Source organism: Monodon monoceros, unplaced genomic scaffold (genome assembly GCF_005190385.1).
Source record: "Monodon monoceros isolate NGI ecotype Baffin Bay Population unplaced genomic scaffold, NGI_Narwhal_1 Super_Scaffold_3, whole genome shotgun sequence".
NCBI classification, from domain to species: Eukaryota; Metazoa; Chordata; class Mammalia; order Artiodactyla; family Monodontidae; genus Monodon; species Monodon monoceros.
Genome location: NW_021703780.1, coordinates 56,831,316 through 56,849,430, shown reverse-complemented (window position 1 = coordinate 56,849,430; position 18,115 = coordinate 56,831,316). Strand labels below are relative to the sequence as shown.

Here is an 18,115-nt window from a genome sequence, read left to right as displayed (position 1 = left end):
CAAATATTTTCTCAAGCCCTTTCTTTTTCTCTTCTTCTTCTGCAACCCCTCTAATTTGAATGTTGGTGTGTTTAATGTTGTCCTAGAGGTCTCTATGACTGTCCTCAATTCTTTTCATTCTTTTTCCTTTATTCTGCTCTGTAGCAGTTATTTCCACTGTTTTATCTTCCAGGTCACTTCTCTGTTTTCTGCCTCAGTTATTCTGCTACTAATTCCTTCTAGAGAATTTTAAATTTCATTTATTGTGTTGTTTATCATTGTTTGTTTGCTCTTTCGCTCTTCTAGGTCCTTGTTAAACGTTTCTTGTATTTGCTCCATTTTCTTTCCAAGATGTTGGATCATCTTTACTGTCCTTACTCTGAATTCTTTTTCAGGTAGACTGCCTATTTCCTCTTCATTTGTTTGGTCTGGTGAGTTTTTGCCTTGCTCCTTCATCTGCTGCATATTTCTCTTTCTTCTCATTTTGTTTAACTTACTGTGTTTGGGGTCTCCTTTTCACAGCCTACAGGTTCGTAGTTCCCATTGTTTTTGGTGTCTGTCCACAGTGGGTGAGGTTGGTTCAGTGGCTTGTGTAGGCTTCCTGGGGGAGGGGACTGGTGCCTGTGTTTTGGTGGTTGGGGCTGGATCTTGTCTTTCTGGTGGGCAGGGCCATGTCTGGCGGTGTGTTTTGGGGTGTCTGTGAACTTAGTATGACTTTAGGCAGTCTCTCTGCTGATGTGTGGTGTTGTGTTCCTGTTTTGCTAGTTGTTTGGCACGGGGTGTCCAGCACTGGAGTTTGCTGGCCGTTGGGTGGAGCTGGGTCTTAGCGTTGAGACAGAGTCTCTGGGAGAGCTCTCGCTGATTGATATTATGTGGGGCCGGGAGATCTCTGGTGGTCTCCTGGACTCAGCTCTCCCACCTTGGAGGCTCATGCCTGACATCCGGGTGAAGCACCAAGACCCTGCCAGCCACACAGCTCAGAAGAAAAGGAAGAAGAAAAAGAAAAAAGAAAGAAAATAAATAGTAAAATAAAAAAATAAGAGACAGCAACCAAACCAATAAACAAATCCACCAATGATAACAAGCACTAAAACTTAAACCAAGATAAACATAAAAATCAGAAACAAATCAGTTGCAGAAAGCAAACCCCAAGTCTACAGTTGCTCCCAAAGTCCACCGCCTCCGTTTTAGGAATATTCGTTGTCTATTCAGGTATTCCACAGCTGCAGGGTTCATCAAGTTGTTTGTGGGGTTTTATCTGCTAACCCTGAGGCTGCACGGAGGAATTACCCTTTCTCTTCCTTTTTGCTCAGCTTCTGGGGTCAGCTTTGGTTTTGGCCCCGCCTCTGCGTGTAGGCCGCCCTCAGGCATCTGCTCCCGCCCAGACTGGAGGGGGTTAAAGCAGCGGCTGATGAGGGCTCTGGCTCACTGAGATCAGGGAGAGGCAGGGGTACGGTGGGCATAATTGGAATGCGGGGCGAGCCTGTGGCGGCAGAGGCCAGCATGACATTGCGACAGCCTGAGGTGCACCGTGTGTTCTCCTGGGGAAGTTGTCCCTGGATCACAGGACCCTGGCAGTGGTGGGCTGCACAGGCTCCCGGGGGTGTGTGGGTAGTGACCTGCGCTGGCACACAGGCTTCTTGGTGGCAGCAGCAGCATTAGCATTTCATGCCTGTATCTGGGATATGAGCAGATAGCTGTGGCTCGCGGCCATCTCAGGAGCTCATTTAGGCGGTGCTCTGCCTTCTGTGGGCACATGGGGAAGGAATCCCCTCCCCTCGCACACCCCCAAAACAGTGATCTCTTCCCTCCTTGGCAGGTCCAGACTTTTCCCCAGACTCTCTCCTGTCTAGCTGTGGCACCCTAGCCCCCTTCAGGCTGTGTTCACACAGCCAACCCCAGTCCTCTCCCTGGGATCTGACCTCCAAAGCCCAAGCCTCAGCTCCCAGCCCCCACTTGCCCTGGCGGGTAAGCAGACAAGCATCTCAGGTTGGTGAGTGCTGGTCGGCACTGATCCTCTATGTGGGAATCTCTCCGCTTTGCCCTCTGCACCCCTGTTGCTGCACTCTCCTTTGTGACTCCGAAGCTTCCCCCCCACCCACCCCCCATCTCTGCCAGTGAAGGGGCTTCCTAGTGTGTGGAAACTTTTCCTCCTTCACAGCTCCTTCCCAGAGGTGCAGGTCCGTCCCTATTCTTTTGTCCCTGTTTTTTCTTTTTTCTTTTGCACTACTCAGGTAAATGGGGATTTTCTTGCCTTTTGGGAAGTCTGAAGTCTCCTGCCAGCGCTCAGTAGGTGTTCTGTAGGAGTTGTTCCACATGTAGGTGTATTTTTGATGTATTTGTGGGGAGGAAGGTGATCTCCATGTCTTACTCCTCCACCTTCTTGAAGGTCTCTCTTGATCATATGATTTTTATCCTTCATTTTATTCATGTGGTATATCACATAGATTTGCGATTGTTGAACCATTCTCGTATCTTTGGAATAAACTCCACTTGATAGTGGTATGTGATCCTTTAAATATACGTATTGTTGAATCCAGTTGGCTTACATTTTGTTGAGGATTTTTACATCTATGTTCATCAGTGATATTGACCTGTAATTTTCTTTTTTGTGTGGTGTCCTTGTCTATTTTGGTATTGAGAAATGCTGGCCTTGTAAAATGAGTTTGGAAGTGTTGCTCCTTTTCTGTTATTTGGCATAGTTTGAGAGGGATTGGTATTAATTCTTCTTTGAATGTTTGGTAGAATTCACGAGTGAAGTTGTCTGGTCTCTTACTTTTCTTTGTAGGGAGTTTTAAAATTACTGATTCAATCTCTTTACTAGTAATCATTCTGTTTAAATTTTCTGTTTCTTCATGATTCAGTCTTGGAAGGTTGTATGTTTCTAGGAATTTATCCATTTCTTCTCAGTTGTCCAATTTGTTGGCATATAATTTTTCATAGTAGCTCTCTTATTATTCTTTGTATTTCTGTGCTGTCAGTTGTAATGCTTCCTTTTTCATTTTTGATTTTGAGTGAGTCTACTAAAGGTTTGTCAGTTTTATCTTTCCAAAGAACCAAATCTTGGTTTCACTCATCTTTTCTATTGTCGTTTTAGTCTCTGTTTCACTTATTTTTTCTCTTTGTTATTTCCTTCCTTCTACTAACTTTGGGCCTTGTTTCTTCCTTTTCTAGTTCCTTGAGGTGTACAGTTATGTTGTTTACTTGAGATTTTTCTTGAGGTATAAAGTTAGGTTGTTTACTTGATTTAGCTACTTTTGCCTTTTAATCTTTTTTTAAAAATAAATTTATTTGTTGGTTTTTTTAAAATTTATTTTTGGCTGTGTTGAGTCTTCGTTGCTGCATGCGGGCTTCCTCTAGTTGTGGTGAGTGGGGGATACTCTTCGTTGCGGTGCGTGGGCTTTTCATTGCGGTACATGGGCTTCTCATTGCGGTGGCTTCTCTTGTTGTGGAGCATGGGGCTGTAGGTGTGCGGGCTACAGTAGCTGTGGCACATGGTCTCAGTAGTTGTGGCTCATGGTCTCAGTAGTTGTGGCTCGCGGGTTGTAGAGTGCAGGCTCAGTAGATGTGGCGCACGGGCTTATTTGCTCCGCAGCATTTGGGATCTTCCTGGACCAGGGCTCAAACCGTGTTCCCTGCATTGGCAGGTGGATTCTTAACCACTGTCCCACCAGGGAAGTTCCTTGTGTTTTAATCTTCATACTAGTTTTAGTAGTGGTTAGTGCACTACCTTTATGTATATTTACCTTTACCAGTGAGATTTATACTTTGATATGTTTTCTGGTTAGTAATTAGTGCTGGTTTTTTTCAGCTTAAAGAAATCCCTTTAACATTTCTTGTAAGGCTGGTTTAGTAGTGATGAACTCCTTTAGCTTTTGCTTGTATGGAAAACTCTACCTCTTATTTAGTTCTGAATAACTTTGCTGGTTAAAGTGTTATTGGTTTGAAATTTTTTTTCTTTCATGACTTTAAATATATCATGCCACTCCCTTCTGTCCTGCAGTTTCTGCTGAAAAATCAACCGAGAGACTTATGAGGTACCTTATATATAAAAAATTATTTTTCTTTTTCTGCTTTTAAGATTCTCTCCTTGTTTTTAACTTCTGGCATTTTAATTATAATGTGTCTTAGTGTGGGTCTCTTTAGGTTCATCTTATTTGTAACTCTCTGGGCTTCCAGGATCTGGATGTCTTTTTCTTTTCCCAGGTTAGGCAAGTTTTCAGCCCTTATTTCTTAAAATAAGTTTTCTGCCCTTTTCTCTCTCTCTTCTTTTTCTGGGACTCCTAAAGTGTGAATATTACTCAGCTTGATTTTCTTATAAGTCCCTTATGGTATCTTTATTTTTTTTTTTATCATTCTTTTTTCTTTTTCCTGCTCTGTTTGGGTGATTTCCTCTGCCCTGTCTTGGGTTCATTGATCCTTTTTTTTCTGCTTTATCTAGTCTGATGTTGAACTCACCTAGTGTTTTGTTTTGTTTGTTTGGCTACACTGTGTGGCTTTTGGGATCTTAGTTCCCTGCACAGGGATTGAACCCGGGCCCCTGCAGTGAGAGTGCCAAGTCCTAACCACTGAACTGCCAGGGAATTCCCACATCTAGTGTATTTTTTAGTTCATATTTTTCAGTACTGTGATTTCTGTGTGGAACTCTCTTGTATTTTCTGTCTCTGTGTCAAAATTCTCACCATGTTTATTCTCCCAAGTTCAGTGAGCATCTTTACGACCATTACTTTGAACTCTTTATCAGGTAAATTACTTATCTTTGTTTCATTAGCGTTTTTTTTCTTTTTTCCTGGGGTTTTATCATGTTCTTTTGTTTGGAACACATTCCTCTGTTTCTTCATTTTGCTTGATTGTCTTGGTTTCTGTGCAATAGATGAAAAACAACCACTTCTCCCAGTCTTAAAGGGTTGACCATAGGAGATAAACCTTATTGTTTAACCCTGCCCTAGCTCTTCGTGTCTTTCAAACCTTTGTGATTGTCCAAGAAGTTTATTTTATTTTTACTGGTTCCCAGTAGTTGAGGATGTGCCAAGGCCAGTGTCCCAAAGGGGAGTATCTCAGTCAGCACCTAGATTCAGGCTGAATGGAAGCCAAAACCTTAGGTATCAGTTTTTAAATAATGCAAATATGTATATATATATATTGCTGTGGGACCACAACCGTAAGCCTTGCTGGCCTCCAGGTTTGGAGGCGTCACTTGGGCAGCAGTCGCACAAATCAGGGCTCCAGGGGAGTACACAAGCTCCTTTCTGGGAGATATTGGTGAGCTATAGCAAGGCAGAGGGTGAGTGCAAAATGGCATCTCCCAGCCTCTGTTCCATGAAAGCACCTCTGTAGTCGTTAATGTGTGCCAAACCAGAAACCTGCTTCTAAGGCCAAAACTCCTGGACAAATAAATAGGCCACTTTCTCAGAGAGACTGGGGATGTGTTTCTGTCAACTGTCTGTGTGGTGTCCTGAGAGTGGCAGTCTGCTAAGAACTGTCTCTCTGATTGTTACAGTCCCACGGGACCCAGGAACACAAGCCCCTCTGACTGCCAGAGCCAGGTGATCAAGGGGTGTCCTCTGGGTAGCAAACATAAAAACTGGGTCACCAAACATAAAATGGCAGAGGGGGAGCAGGAAGATGGTGTCCACCAGTCTCCATCCCTGGAGAGCATCCCAGCAGGCCCCTGCTCCTTCGGCCATTGCTTTAAAATTAGGAAATTAGTCTCTTTCACGTAAAGCCCGGGTGATTTCAAAAGGCTGCTTCTGTGCTGGGCCCTGGTGCAGGTGAGTCTGCACACAAGCCCTTTAAGAGCCATTCCTCGATTTGCCACACCCCATGTGTTTCATGGGCTTGAGCCCCATTGGTCTTCAAAGCCAGACATTTTGGGGGCTCATCTTTCAGCTGCCAGTCTTAAAAATCGGGGTGCCCAATGTGGGTTATGAGCCCTTTGCTCCTCGGGGAGAAGCTCTGGGTTTTGAGTTCCCTCCTGACTGTGGGTCGCTGCACCAGGGTGGGGTTTATCATGAGATTGTGTCTCAGCCTTTCCCACCTGCTTCGATGTGGTTTCTCTCTGGTTTGGGTGATGTGGAGGGCCTTGCTCTGCCAGTTTTTAGGTTATTGTCAGAGGAAATTGTTGAATGTGTAGCTGTAGATTTCAGTGTGAGTGTGGAGGAGGTGAGATGAGGATCTTCCATCTTGAACTGGAACCCTGACATTCTTTTATTCACATAATATCTCCATAGTATAACCCACATGCCATGAAAACCTGACCAAATACATCTGCTTATAGTCCTGTCCTTTAATCCTGTGTTTGTGTGTACATGCATACATACATACATATATACATGCTTACTTATGGACCTTACTAGGAAGTTTTTATATCTGAAGGTAAAGAGACAAGAAGAAAGTTGACTAGCAGATAAAAAGGAAAAATTTATATATATGAGAAAAAATGTGAGTTACAGTGCTTTTCATCACCTTCCTAAATTGTTCATTCTGTTGATTACCCTTTTCTTGACTGATCTTTTTGCGTTGACATTTGTTTGTCTTGTTTTGGGGGGGTTTCAGGCCCACATCTTGCCCATATCCTGTCACCTAATAAAGAACTAGTGGAACTGTAAGTGCTCTCTGCCTATAGAAATGAACCTCATTTGCCTTCCTCCATCCGCTTCTCGTATTTCTTTTGACCAAGGCCTTCATTTCACACACACAGTTACCAGGCACTCACGTGGCCACAAGCCGGTTAGTGTGTTTGGCACTGGCAATATACGAATTACTTTTAACGTGGGTTTAGTATTCATTGTGCTCAGAGTGCAGTAGGGCAGATAAATAGTAGAAAAGTAACCACAGCAATAGTAACTATACCTGTAACAAGGGCCAGAGGACTGACTAATCACCTGTGCTCTTGGCATCAGGATCAGGGACAGTATCTCAGAAAAGACAAGGTATTCTGGGCAGAGGGAAAAGCCATAGAGGCATAAAATAACATGAAATTTTGGGAGTTATGAGGTATTGAAAAAGTACAATGTGGGGCTTTCCTGGTGGCGCAGTGGTTGGGAGTCCGCCTGCCGATGCAGGGGATGCGGGTTCATGCCCCGGTCCGGGAAGATCCCACATGCCGCGGAGTGGCTGGGCCCGTGAGCCATGGCCGCTGAGCCTGCGCGTCCGGAGCCTGTGCTCCACAATGGGAGAGGCCACAACAGTGAGAGGCCCACGTACTGCAAAAAAAAAAAAAAAAAAAGTATAATGTGAAAAGACAAGATGGGGCGAAGTAACCTGTGGATGGATTGTAAAGCATCTTCTGTGCAGATTTAAGGAATGTGATTTTATTCTGACAACTCCTCAGACATTTTAAGGAAGGTAGTCACCTGAGAAAAAAAGTGTTTTGAAGTCACTCAGAATTCAGGTCACATCTCTGCTTATGTCACTTACTAGCTGAATACTCTTGGGCCTGCATTTCTGAACCTCAGTGTTCACATCTGTGAAATGGGTGTAGCTTGGGCTGAGAGTACCTTGGTTTGTGAGTGACTTAATCATTCAGCAAACATTATTTATTGAGCGCCTGTTATACATAATGCCCAGAGAAATTTTACAGGGAAGGGAAATGCAGTAGGATGAGCCTACAAAGCTTAGAAAAGGTAGATGCTGTATCATCCCATTCAGAACTTAGCACATTTCTCTATTCACAGCTATTCTTTTTTTTTTTTATTTTTTTTTTGCGGTACGCGGGCCTCTCACTGCTGTGGCCTCTCCCGTTGTGGAGCACAGGCTCCGGACGCGCAGGCTCAGCGGCCATGGCTCACGGGCACAGCCGCTCCGCAGCATGTGGGATCTTCCCAGACTGGGGCACGAACCCGTGTCCCCTGCATTGGCAGGCGGACTCTCAACCACTACGCCACCAGGGAAGCCCCCTGTTTTATTTTTAAATATTCCTCATCTCTTGTCTCCATCCCTGTTGCCAAAGCCTTCGTTCTGGCTCTTACCTCTCATCTGGACTCTGCAGTAGTTGGTTTCTTTTCTTCTTTAATTCATTTTCTCTTTGATGAGAAAGTTCTCACTTTAAGTGATACTGGCCATATGCTGAGCGCTTGCTAACTGTCAGATGACTGCTAATGCCCTGCATTATCTCAGATTGTTAGGATATGCCTGGGGTCTGCTGCTAGACCAGGAGTTGAAGGCTCACCCTCTCCTTGGTTGGCTAAGAGCAAAGTGTGTCAGTTCCAGCCTCCCCATGCCTTTTGTCTCCTCTTGCGCAAGGCCTGCTTCCTTGTTCTCTTTGTTTCGCTGTCTTCTGCCAGATGCCTGGGGCCTTCGTATCATCTACTGTTTGCTGGAATCGAAAGCTTTTAAAAGTTAAACGTTCATGCTAGGTAGATTGGACATGGGCCCATCCTCTGCATTTGTATTAGGGATGTGTTCTACACTTAACCATGAGATTTGAAGCTTTAAAAAAAATTTCATATTTTAATAAGATGTCTCTTCTCTCAGCCCTCACAGTAGGTATATTTTGTACTTGCTGTGAACCTGCCATTGAAATGATCGTACTCATGGTCTTTAACTTTTCTGTACTTCCACCCTGATAAGAAACTGTCTTGCAGTGGGGTGGTGGAATGCCTTTTTTGTCTTTTCTTGTTCTGCCCATTTTTAGTCTCTGCTTGATTATGTGGAATCTGACTATCCATGAAGGTAAGATGGACTTGGAGATCTACTTGTAGGTTCTCAGGTTGAAGGTATCTGTATCCCAGTACTTTATCACAATGCTCTGTACCTATTAGGTGAATTTGTCACATACAGATAGCTTCCTCATCACACGGACAGTATACCTTCTATTCTGCTTTTCTTCTCCCTATGTAACAGTTGGGAGTTGAGAAGAGCATTAACTCACTTATTTGTATTTTGTTTTTGATGCTCCAGGTCAGGATGGCTAACTGGTTGGCTTCCCACATGGTGTCCTTCGTCAACATCACACCTTAAAGAAGCTGAAGAGAAAATTTTAAAATGTAAGGTTTTCTTCTTATAAGTTAACTGAGCCATTTACTAAAATAGGTCCAATATAAAGCATCGCCTTGAAACTGAAGATCAGGTTCTGTTGTGTGTTAGTTGTTGGCAAAAGAACTTTTTTTTCCTTTTACATGTCATCAGTAAGTACGTAAATGTGGGAAGAAGTCAAGGGTTCTCAAACTTTTTGGTCTTGAGTCCCTTTTATACTCTTAAATTAGGAAGTACCCCAAGGAACTTTGTTTAGAGGTTATAGCTATCAATATTTACTGTATTAAAAATTAAAACTGAGGGCTTCCCTGGTGGTGCAGTGGTTGGGAGTCCGCCTGCCGATGCAGGGGACATGGGTTTGTGCCCCGGTCAGGGAGGATCCCACATGCCGCGGAGCGGCTGTGCCCGTGAGCCATGGCCGCTGAGCCTGCGCGTCCGGAGCCTGTGCTCCGCAACGGGAGAGGCCGCAGCAGTGAGAGGCCCGCATACCGCCAAAAAAAAAAAAAAAAATTAAAGCTGAATAATTCAAAATATGTCAACTTATTAATTTATTTTAAAACAATAGTAATAAACCCATTGCAGGTTAAAATAAATAACATGTTTTCTAAAAATAACTGCTTTCTAAACAAATGTAGTGAAAAGAGTAACATTGTTTACAAGTTTACACCTCTTTAATATCTGGCTTAATGTAAGGCAGCTGGATTCTCATATCTGCTTCTGCATTCAGACTGTTGGTAGTCACTTATCATGTGACCTCTGGAAAACTCCACTGTATACCCATCAGAGAATGAGAGTGGAAAACGCAAATAAAGTCTTAGATTGTTATGAAAATAGTTTTGACCTCGTGAGACCTCCTGAAAGGATCTGTGGCTCACCAGAGGTCCGCAGACTGCTCTGAGAGCAGGCTGTAGGTATCGCAGAGCAAGTAGCCTTGTCTAGTAGAACACATACTGGACTACATCCAGGTAACCTGTTCTAGGCCCAGGGCTGCAGTCCAGGGGTTACAGCGTCTTGGGCAAGTTCCTTTTCTCACCTTCCTAGTTTTTGCCCATAAGAGGAGTGGGCGGGGTGATCCTTAGTCTAGTATTCTAGGATTCTTTATGTCTACATTTATAGTAGTGTGGAAACCTTTATCTTTTTTGTTTCATGTGAGCACTGAAATTTACCCACACTTGTACTGTCAGAGTGTTCCCAGATATCTGTGGGTATACTTTCAAGTAATGGTGTTTACTGTGAAATTTTGTTTAGAGGAAGAGCTTAAGTGGTGCAGTGCACATACATGATTATTATGTATATTTGTGCATATACTTGTCCACACCTGTTTTTCATACTGTCTGCCACAAATGAATTTTGTTTGTGCATTTGAATGATTCAGGAGTAAGTGACCATAACTGGATATATCCAAAGAAGGGGACAATTAGCCATCTTATATGGATTTTTAACATGCAAATGGATTTCTACTCTGTATGGTTGGGTAATCTTGTTCTCTACAAAGCTGGCAAAGTTGTCATTGTGATTTACTAAAAGAAAAAATTCTTGTCAAGAGATAAAAAAAAAAGAGTGCTAGATACTCAATTCATGTGTTTAACAGACATACTGATTTCCTACTGCTGGGTTCTAGGGATGCAAATAGGAGTGAGAATTGGCCCCTGCTTTAATATCAGACATAGAAGCAAGCAACTAATACAGTGGGGTGAGCTCTCTCATAGAGGTCACAGATCGTTTTTATGGGAATGCGCAGACATCTATGTTCAGAATGTGGTTTGGCTTGGCACTAGTACCGGATCACCTCCTTTTCTAAACTGGTGTCATTTCCACTCACTCTGGGCTCTGTTAATATTCTGAACAAATGCTGGGTTTCCTCCTGCCACTATGTGGGTACAAAACTGGAGATTATTTGGTTAAAGGGCAGAAACTCCCGGTTCTCCGTTTTTGTCCACTGCAGATGTATATGCACAAATAATTAAGATATATCTAAAGTGTAGCTATTCAGTTGATAATTTAATGTAAAAGAATTTCAAGTTAGTTTCATCTTTAGTCAGTTTTGGGGGAGATTTATTTAGTCCTGTAGCATTGAGGGCAAGAAAGATTTTTTATCTACAAAATTCTGATTATTTGCTTTCTCTAGAGAGATTGTTGGATACGAACTCAGACTACCTGGCACCTCATGCTGAGGAGTTCCTGCCATCTTTTTCTACTAAACATTATGATGACTTAAGATTTCAGTTATGTGTTTAATGCATGTTAATTCTTCCCTAAATTCATGATGATGTTTTAGGAAAAAAATGTTTCTTTTGAGTCTGAGTTCAATGTTCAATGCTTAATCTTCAAGTGTTCTACACATACAAGGTAGTATTCTATTGTCTGTAAAGCTAGAGACTTTAAAATAATGGATTCAGCAGCCACTAAGTTCCACTCCAGTACCCTCAACTGATAGATATGGAAAGGAGTCCAAAGAGCTGACATGACTTGCCAGAAAACCTAGGCCACAGTTGCTTGAGACTTGTCTGAGATAGATCTTACCACCAAGATGTAAAATATGGTAATTAAGAAATACTTGCTTTGGGACTTCCCTGGTGGTGCAGTGGTTAAGAATCCGCCTGCCAGTGCAGGGAACATGGGTTTGAGTCCTGGTCCGGGAAGCTCCCACGTGCTGCTGAGCAACTAAGTGTGTGCACCACAACTACTGAGCCTGCACCCTAGAGCCTGTGAGCCCCAACTACTGAGCCTGCATGCCACAACTACTGAAGCCCGCTCACCTAGAGCCCATGCTCTGCAGCAAGAGAAGCCACTGCAATGAGAAGCCTGTGCACCACAATGAAGAAATAAACAAATAAATAAAATTAAAGAAAAAAAGAATTGCTTCAATAAAATGTGCACTTTTTTTTTTAGGGCTGATATAATAAAGGCTAAACTCATATAAATGAATACCAGATGGTTTCTAGATTATTAATTTCTGATTGCTCTGAGAATACTCCCCTTCTCAGAAGTAGTGACACTAAGCAGAATTTCTCTTTTATGTTTCCATTAGGTGTCCCCTGCACATACAAAAAAGGACCTGTTCGCATATCTAATGGAAATAAAATATGGACACTGAAGCTTTCTCATAGTATTTCAAATAAGACTCCACTTGTCCTCCTCCATGGTTTTGGAGGAGGTCTTGGACTCTGGGCACTGAATTTTGGAGATCTTTGCACCAATAGACCTGTCTATGCTTTTGACCTGCTGGGCTTTGGACGAAGTAGCAGACCCAAATTTGACAGTGATGCAGAAGAAGTAGAGAATCAGTTTGTGGAATCCATTGAAGAGTGGAGATGTGCATTAGGATTGGACAAAATGATTTTGCTTGGACACAACCTGGGTGGGTTCCTGGCTGCTGCCTACTCACTGAAGTACCCATCAAGGTAAGTGATGGTGACAAAAGAGAGGCACCCAAGCGCTGGTTTCCAGTTCCCCTCTTTGCTGGTTGTTGGTGTCTGAACCTTATAAGACAGACATTGTCTTAAAGGACCCTGTAGACTGAATAGCCACAACTGATGGCCAATTTAGTAGCAGAAATAGTGTTGTCAGGTTTTCCTATTACATATGCTACACATTGGTAGGAGGCTTGTGAAAGTACTTTCTATTTGTTAGAATGTACACAATTTAAGCCATGAGTAAAAACTGTTGTGTTGTTATTGTTTACAGTTATTATTATCATTAGACCTATGGATCCAGCAGGCTTTTCCTAACCTTTTCCAGGTTTTAGTAAGCTGCAATAGAAAACCAGAGGTTAGAAATTAGAAGACGTAGGTACTAGTGCTATCTTTATGGCTTAGAGCAAATCACTTAATCTCTAAATTTTAGTTTCCACATCTCTAAGCTACAGAAAATACACCTGCATAGAATATCTTTTAGCTTTTTTTATTATTATACTGTGCCCTAACCTTTATTGCTATAGAATTTTTTTCTGAGTCATTGAATTAATGAGTGTTTACTTCAGAATCTTTGTAACATCTCTTCCTTTTTTTTTTTTTTTTTTGCGGGACGCGGGCCTCTCACTGCTGTGGCCTCTCCCGTTGCGGAGCACAGGCTCCGGACGCGCAGGCTCAGCGGCCATGGCTCACGGACCCAGCCGCTCCGCGGCCTGTGGGATCTTCCCAGACCGGGGCACGAACCCGTGTCTTCTGCATCGGCAGGCGGACTCTCAACCACTGCGCCACCAGGGAAGCCCTCTCTTCCTTTCTTTACCTTATTTTCTTATGCTATTTCCTATTATTTATGTTGCTAATCTGGGGGGAGGTCACAAAATCATATTTTGTATGATTTAGTAAGTATAGACCAGATGATACCGCAGTGTAGCACACAGTATAGGAAGGTGGCAGTTAACCTCTAGGGTTCTCCTTCCCCCTAGCTTTTTTCCTATGTTGCTTTTCGGGATGGCTTTCCTTGGAGCACTTCTCTTTTACCGGAGAAGAAAGAGATCAATGAATAAGAATGTCTCTGTTCTTATAGAGACATCATTTCCTTTGCTGCAGACATCCTCACTGCTCCGTAATGGTCCCCATTTGTGTTAATTTCTTACCTTACAGAAACTTTTTCTGCTTGATCCTGACTAAGCAAGATTTCCATAGAAGATCAGATGTTATGGTTAATAGAACAGTTCAGCAGACCCACAGATCCAAATGTAGTTAAACACAATTGACTGCTACCAGTGTAAGTGTTCATAATTATAGCAAGCCTCATAGTGAGTGAGATTTAGCATTAGCTGTTTCTTCAAGTTGCACTCCTGCTAAGCAGTTGGGTGGTTGTCAGGGTCGCCATCTGTGTGACCTGAGAGGTTTTACCTGAGCCGGAAAAGCTGCTTGGTGGCATACACATATTTTCTCTGGTGCAGCGGAGTGGTCTGTTTTATACTGTAAGTAACTACCTACTCTAAATGTCACTTATCCAACTTTAACTTGATCCAGGTACCTTTTTAAAAAACTTTTTTTAGAGCTGTTTGAGAGGGAGGTACAGAGATTTCCCACGTAATCCTTGTTCCTACACATGCATAGCCTCCCCTACAAGGACCATTTTTGTTATGCTGTCATGAGATTAAATCTTTGAGTTTCAGAAAGATTTTGGTGGGGTGGGGTGAGAGGAGGGGAAAAAATGGTCTAATAGAGACCAAATGAGGTTCAGTTAATTTCCTTCACTCACTGTGCTTCTTTTCTTATCTCTTCTCTCTTTTTTCTCAAATGGACTTTGAGAATATGACTTTTTTCTTTGCCTCCTCAGGTATGATAGATATAATCTGTACTTTTTTTTCTCCTAAGTAAAACCACAGCTCTTTAATTTCTATTGTTTCTATGCATGGAGGAAAAAACCACAAAGACAACACTTTTTTTTACTTGTTGGGACTTATGTCCCAATCCATACCTATTTCTGCCCTTAATCTTTTATGGGCAGCCCCATTCTTTCATTCTTTGTTTATTTTTATAGGACAGTTTGAGGAGAAGCGTGAAAATGCCTAGTTTAATGTACTTGTTTAGGAATGATTCTAATAATAGAAAATAAATAAAAACTAATTTTTTCCAATTTTTGGTACATTAGGTCAACCTGTGTGCTTCATCTCTATGAGCAGCAGAGTGCCTCTGTCCATAAAAGTTGTTCTATAGCCTAACTTGTGGCAGTGATCCCATATTTTCCCCAGATTCTTGATATTGATTAAAAACTGAGTATTCAGCAATTGTGATTCTTTATGTAAAAGTACCTGGATGAGTCCTTCATTGAAATAAACAGGTTGGTTCTGTTTAAATAATGTTGAGTGACTTTGTGTGCTTGTAAGGCTTACAGTGCATTGGGGGAAAAGACACAAATAACCACATGAGTAGCATGACAGCTGTGAGAAATCTTGATGAATATCTGACCCAGTCCCAGGTCCATTATGGTATCCTAAAGAAGTGTAATTCGAGCTGAGGCGGAGGTCTCAAAGGGATGTAGCAGGAGAGCATTCTAGGTAGTAGGGACAAAAATTGCAAAGGCCCTGTTCTAGGGGGACATCTGGGCCATTCTGGAAAGGCTGTGTGGTTGGTGGGCAGAGAAGTTATGAACTGATTAATGGATAACTCCAAATGGAGGCACAAACCTCACGTTCCTTCCCCTAAAATGACCTTAGTTCGTCTCCGTTCCCTTACCGTGATGTGTGATAATTAGAGATGTTTTCTGTAATTTTACTTGTAGATTAATGTGCTGCATTAATTAAACAGGACCACTGTGTGAGGTGTCTTGGGCTGCCACTCTGTAAAATCTTCTTCATCAAGCAGTGTCTGATCACCTTAAGGGGGGAACAAAGGGAATAGAGGAAACCAGCAACAATAGCCAAAGATACCGTCTCCTTTCTTTCATCTGTGTACTCAGTGTTTCCTTTTCATTTTCCTTTTCATTCTGGCCCCTGCTGTTCAGGATCCCATACAGAGACTATCTGTATTTTATAGGTATTTGTTATAAACTAAGGAAAAGGACACTATGAAAACTTTTATTAACTTAGAAAGTGTTTAGCAAAGAGATCCACTCCAAGTCACAACAGTATAGGTTACAACTGGTCTTCTCCACTAAAAGGTTTTCAGATCATCTTGCTTTTGACCTTGCCTGGCTCTGTCTCCTATCTCCAGACTATGTGGAGCTGGGCTGAGCATTTCTTATCAGCCCGTCTTGAGAAGAAAGACTGTTCTACTTGACTCGAAGTTAGAGGTTTTAAGTTTATTGTTCTGTGCCCCATCCTCCCCTCAGTGGCTTGGAACCAATGGGAACTATCTGGGGCTAACTTCTTTTTGAGAATGCCTCATTTGTGCACTGACTCGAGTTCTTTCTGGTCCTTTTCCTTGTTCCTTAGTAGGTCCTGTAAACTCCTTTATACATTTTGGTTCTGGGTCTGGTCATTCCTGTTGTTGTATTATTTCTGGCTGGTAGCTGACTTTAAGTCTTGTGAAAGTCAGGTTTCCATAGACTTGGTAGCATTTAGACTCAGCTGTCCCAGAATGTTGGAGCAGGTGTTACCTACTTCTTTGCCCTGTAGGCTGTAATCTGCTCACCATCTTCAGACTCAAGACCTACTGTAATGACTAACCTGGAGAAGAATGCTTCATTATGTTTCTATACTGATGAGCTCTTCTTGTGTTCCTGCTTTGCTGGTTGTTTTTCCTGTAGTTTGCATTAGCCTCCGATTCTTTTTTTTTCCTCTTTCTTTTTTTTAGGGGAGGGGGTCTTCGTTGCTGTGCGCAGGCTTTCTCTAGTTGTGGAGAGTGGGGGCTACTCTTCATTGTGGTGCGTGGGCTTCTCATTGCAGTGGCTTCTCTTGTTGTGGAGCACGGGCTCTAGGCACGTGGGCTTCCGTAGTTGTGGCATGAAGGCTCAGTAGTTGGGGCTCGCGGGCTCTAGAGTGCAGACTCAGTAGCTGTGGTGCACAGGTTCAGTTGCTCCGTGGCATGTGGAATCTTCCCGGGCTTCCAGGGCTTGAACCTGTGTCCCCTGCATTGGCAGGTGGATTCTTAACCACTGCATCACCAGGGAGGTCCCTAGCCTCTGATTCTTGATAAAGATGTCTGATAGGATGACTCACATGCTGTCTGGCTAGACCCGTTCCTTAAGCCTAGATGTGAACTAACAATCCCATCAGGCTATCCTCTATGGGATATTAGAGGGTCGAGTCTGGATTAGTATATGAGTTTGGATATACATTAAAACTAAATAACTCCTAGCAAATGAGGAGATAATCTTCTTACTAGAGAAGCAGGTGAGAATATAGCCTGGGAACTTGGTCTGGTGCAGGATTATAAGGAGTGTGAGCCAAAGCCTGTGATAAAGCTTTTCTGAAGAATAAAAAAAGTTAAATTACTCATTCCTTACATGGTCCCAGCCACTGTCTTCCCATGCTTCTAGAATGAATTATTCTCTAGTAATCTTCCTGTATTTGCTACTATAACTAGCTAGCATTTACTGGGTATTTGTTATTTGAGAGCCGCCAGCCTAAGTGCTTTGCATGGTCTCTCATTTAAAATCCTTACAACCAAAAATAAGCGACAGTTATTTTCTGAGGTTTTTTACAAGTGGAGGCAGATGATATATAACTACAGTTTAGATGTTGTTGCAGAGCTTTTAAAAAATTGTTTTCCAACTTTTTTGACTACAGCCCTCAGTAATGATTATATGTGTGTCTGAAACAAAAGTTTTGTTATATGATACATTTTTCTATTCCAAATTATACAATTTTATTAAAAAACAGACTGGCTCTGACTCTGTAAGTGGATTTTACTACCCACTAATGAGTAATGACCTGCAAGATTAATATGAGAAATAACAGTGATGTTCTCATGTCATCCAGGGGACCAGAAAAATTCAGACTGGACTAACTCCTATGCTTACTCTGATTATACTTTATAAAATTTGTACATCATTATAGATAAGGATCAAAAGGAAACTGGAAAAGCACAATATTCCAAATGTTTACTGAGCATCTACCATGTGCTAGGCTGAAGGCATAGGATCAAACAACAGTTGGGGCAATTTACTCCATTTCAAAAAGAAAAAAAATGTTATCTGCTCCTGTATATATACTCTGTGTAACCTGTTAAAATCTCATAGATCCATACTAAACAAGGCAAGCCAAAACTAAGGCAAAAACAATACCATCAGTTAACTAGAGATACGTGAGACTTTCCTCCCTAAAGTTTCCTTTGTCCTGCCCCTTCTTGGGTTAGCAGGTCAGTAAGAGCTCAGAGCAGACTGGGCAAAATCCCATAACAAGTTTGTAAGAAAATTTAATCATCTTTTCCTGTAGAGTATGTTTTAATAGAGTCCGTTTTTCTCTTTAGGTAAGTCAGTAGTGAATAATACCAGCTATTTCCCCGAAATGAATCTTTGCTGCTTTCAACTAGGTGGCTGTTTCATTAATTCCACTCACACCTCTGGCGTGTGTCCCCCTCCCCAGCTCTCAAATCTCACTGTGGGCTGTCATAGGAATTTAGGAGGCAGTCAGAATATGAGAGATAACTTTTTAAAAAAAAGATTCATTTTCGCCTCCATTTCCATACACTGTTAGAAAATAGTCTTATAAAACTTTTAAGCAGTGATGCCACTCTAAGTATATGGAAATCTCACATTTGACACATCTTCACACAGATTCATAGTTACATTCTAC

At 42.2% G+C, this 18,115-nt stretch overlaps 1 protein-coding gene across 3 annotated transcripts in view; it reads left to right on the top strand.

Annotated features, from left to right (window-relative positions):
* Window positions 1-18,115, top strand: part of ABHD5 (abhydrolase domain containing 5) — a 45,842-nt gene that overhangs the window by 17,017 nt on the left and 10,710 nt on the right. For all 3 annotated transcript variants that reach the window (XM_029243526.1, XM_029243525.1, XM_029243527.1), the window contains exons 2-3: window positions 8,881-8,966; window positions 11,987-12,359. In XM_029243526.1, the coding sequence (XP_029099359.1) occupies window positions 8,881-8,966; window positions 11,987-12,359 (459 nt within the window). The remainder of the gene's footprint in view (window positions 1-8,880; window positions 8,967-11,986; window positions 12,360-18,115) is intronic.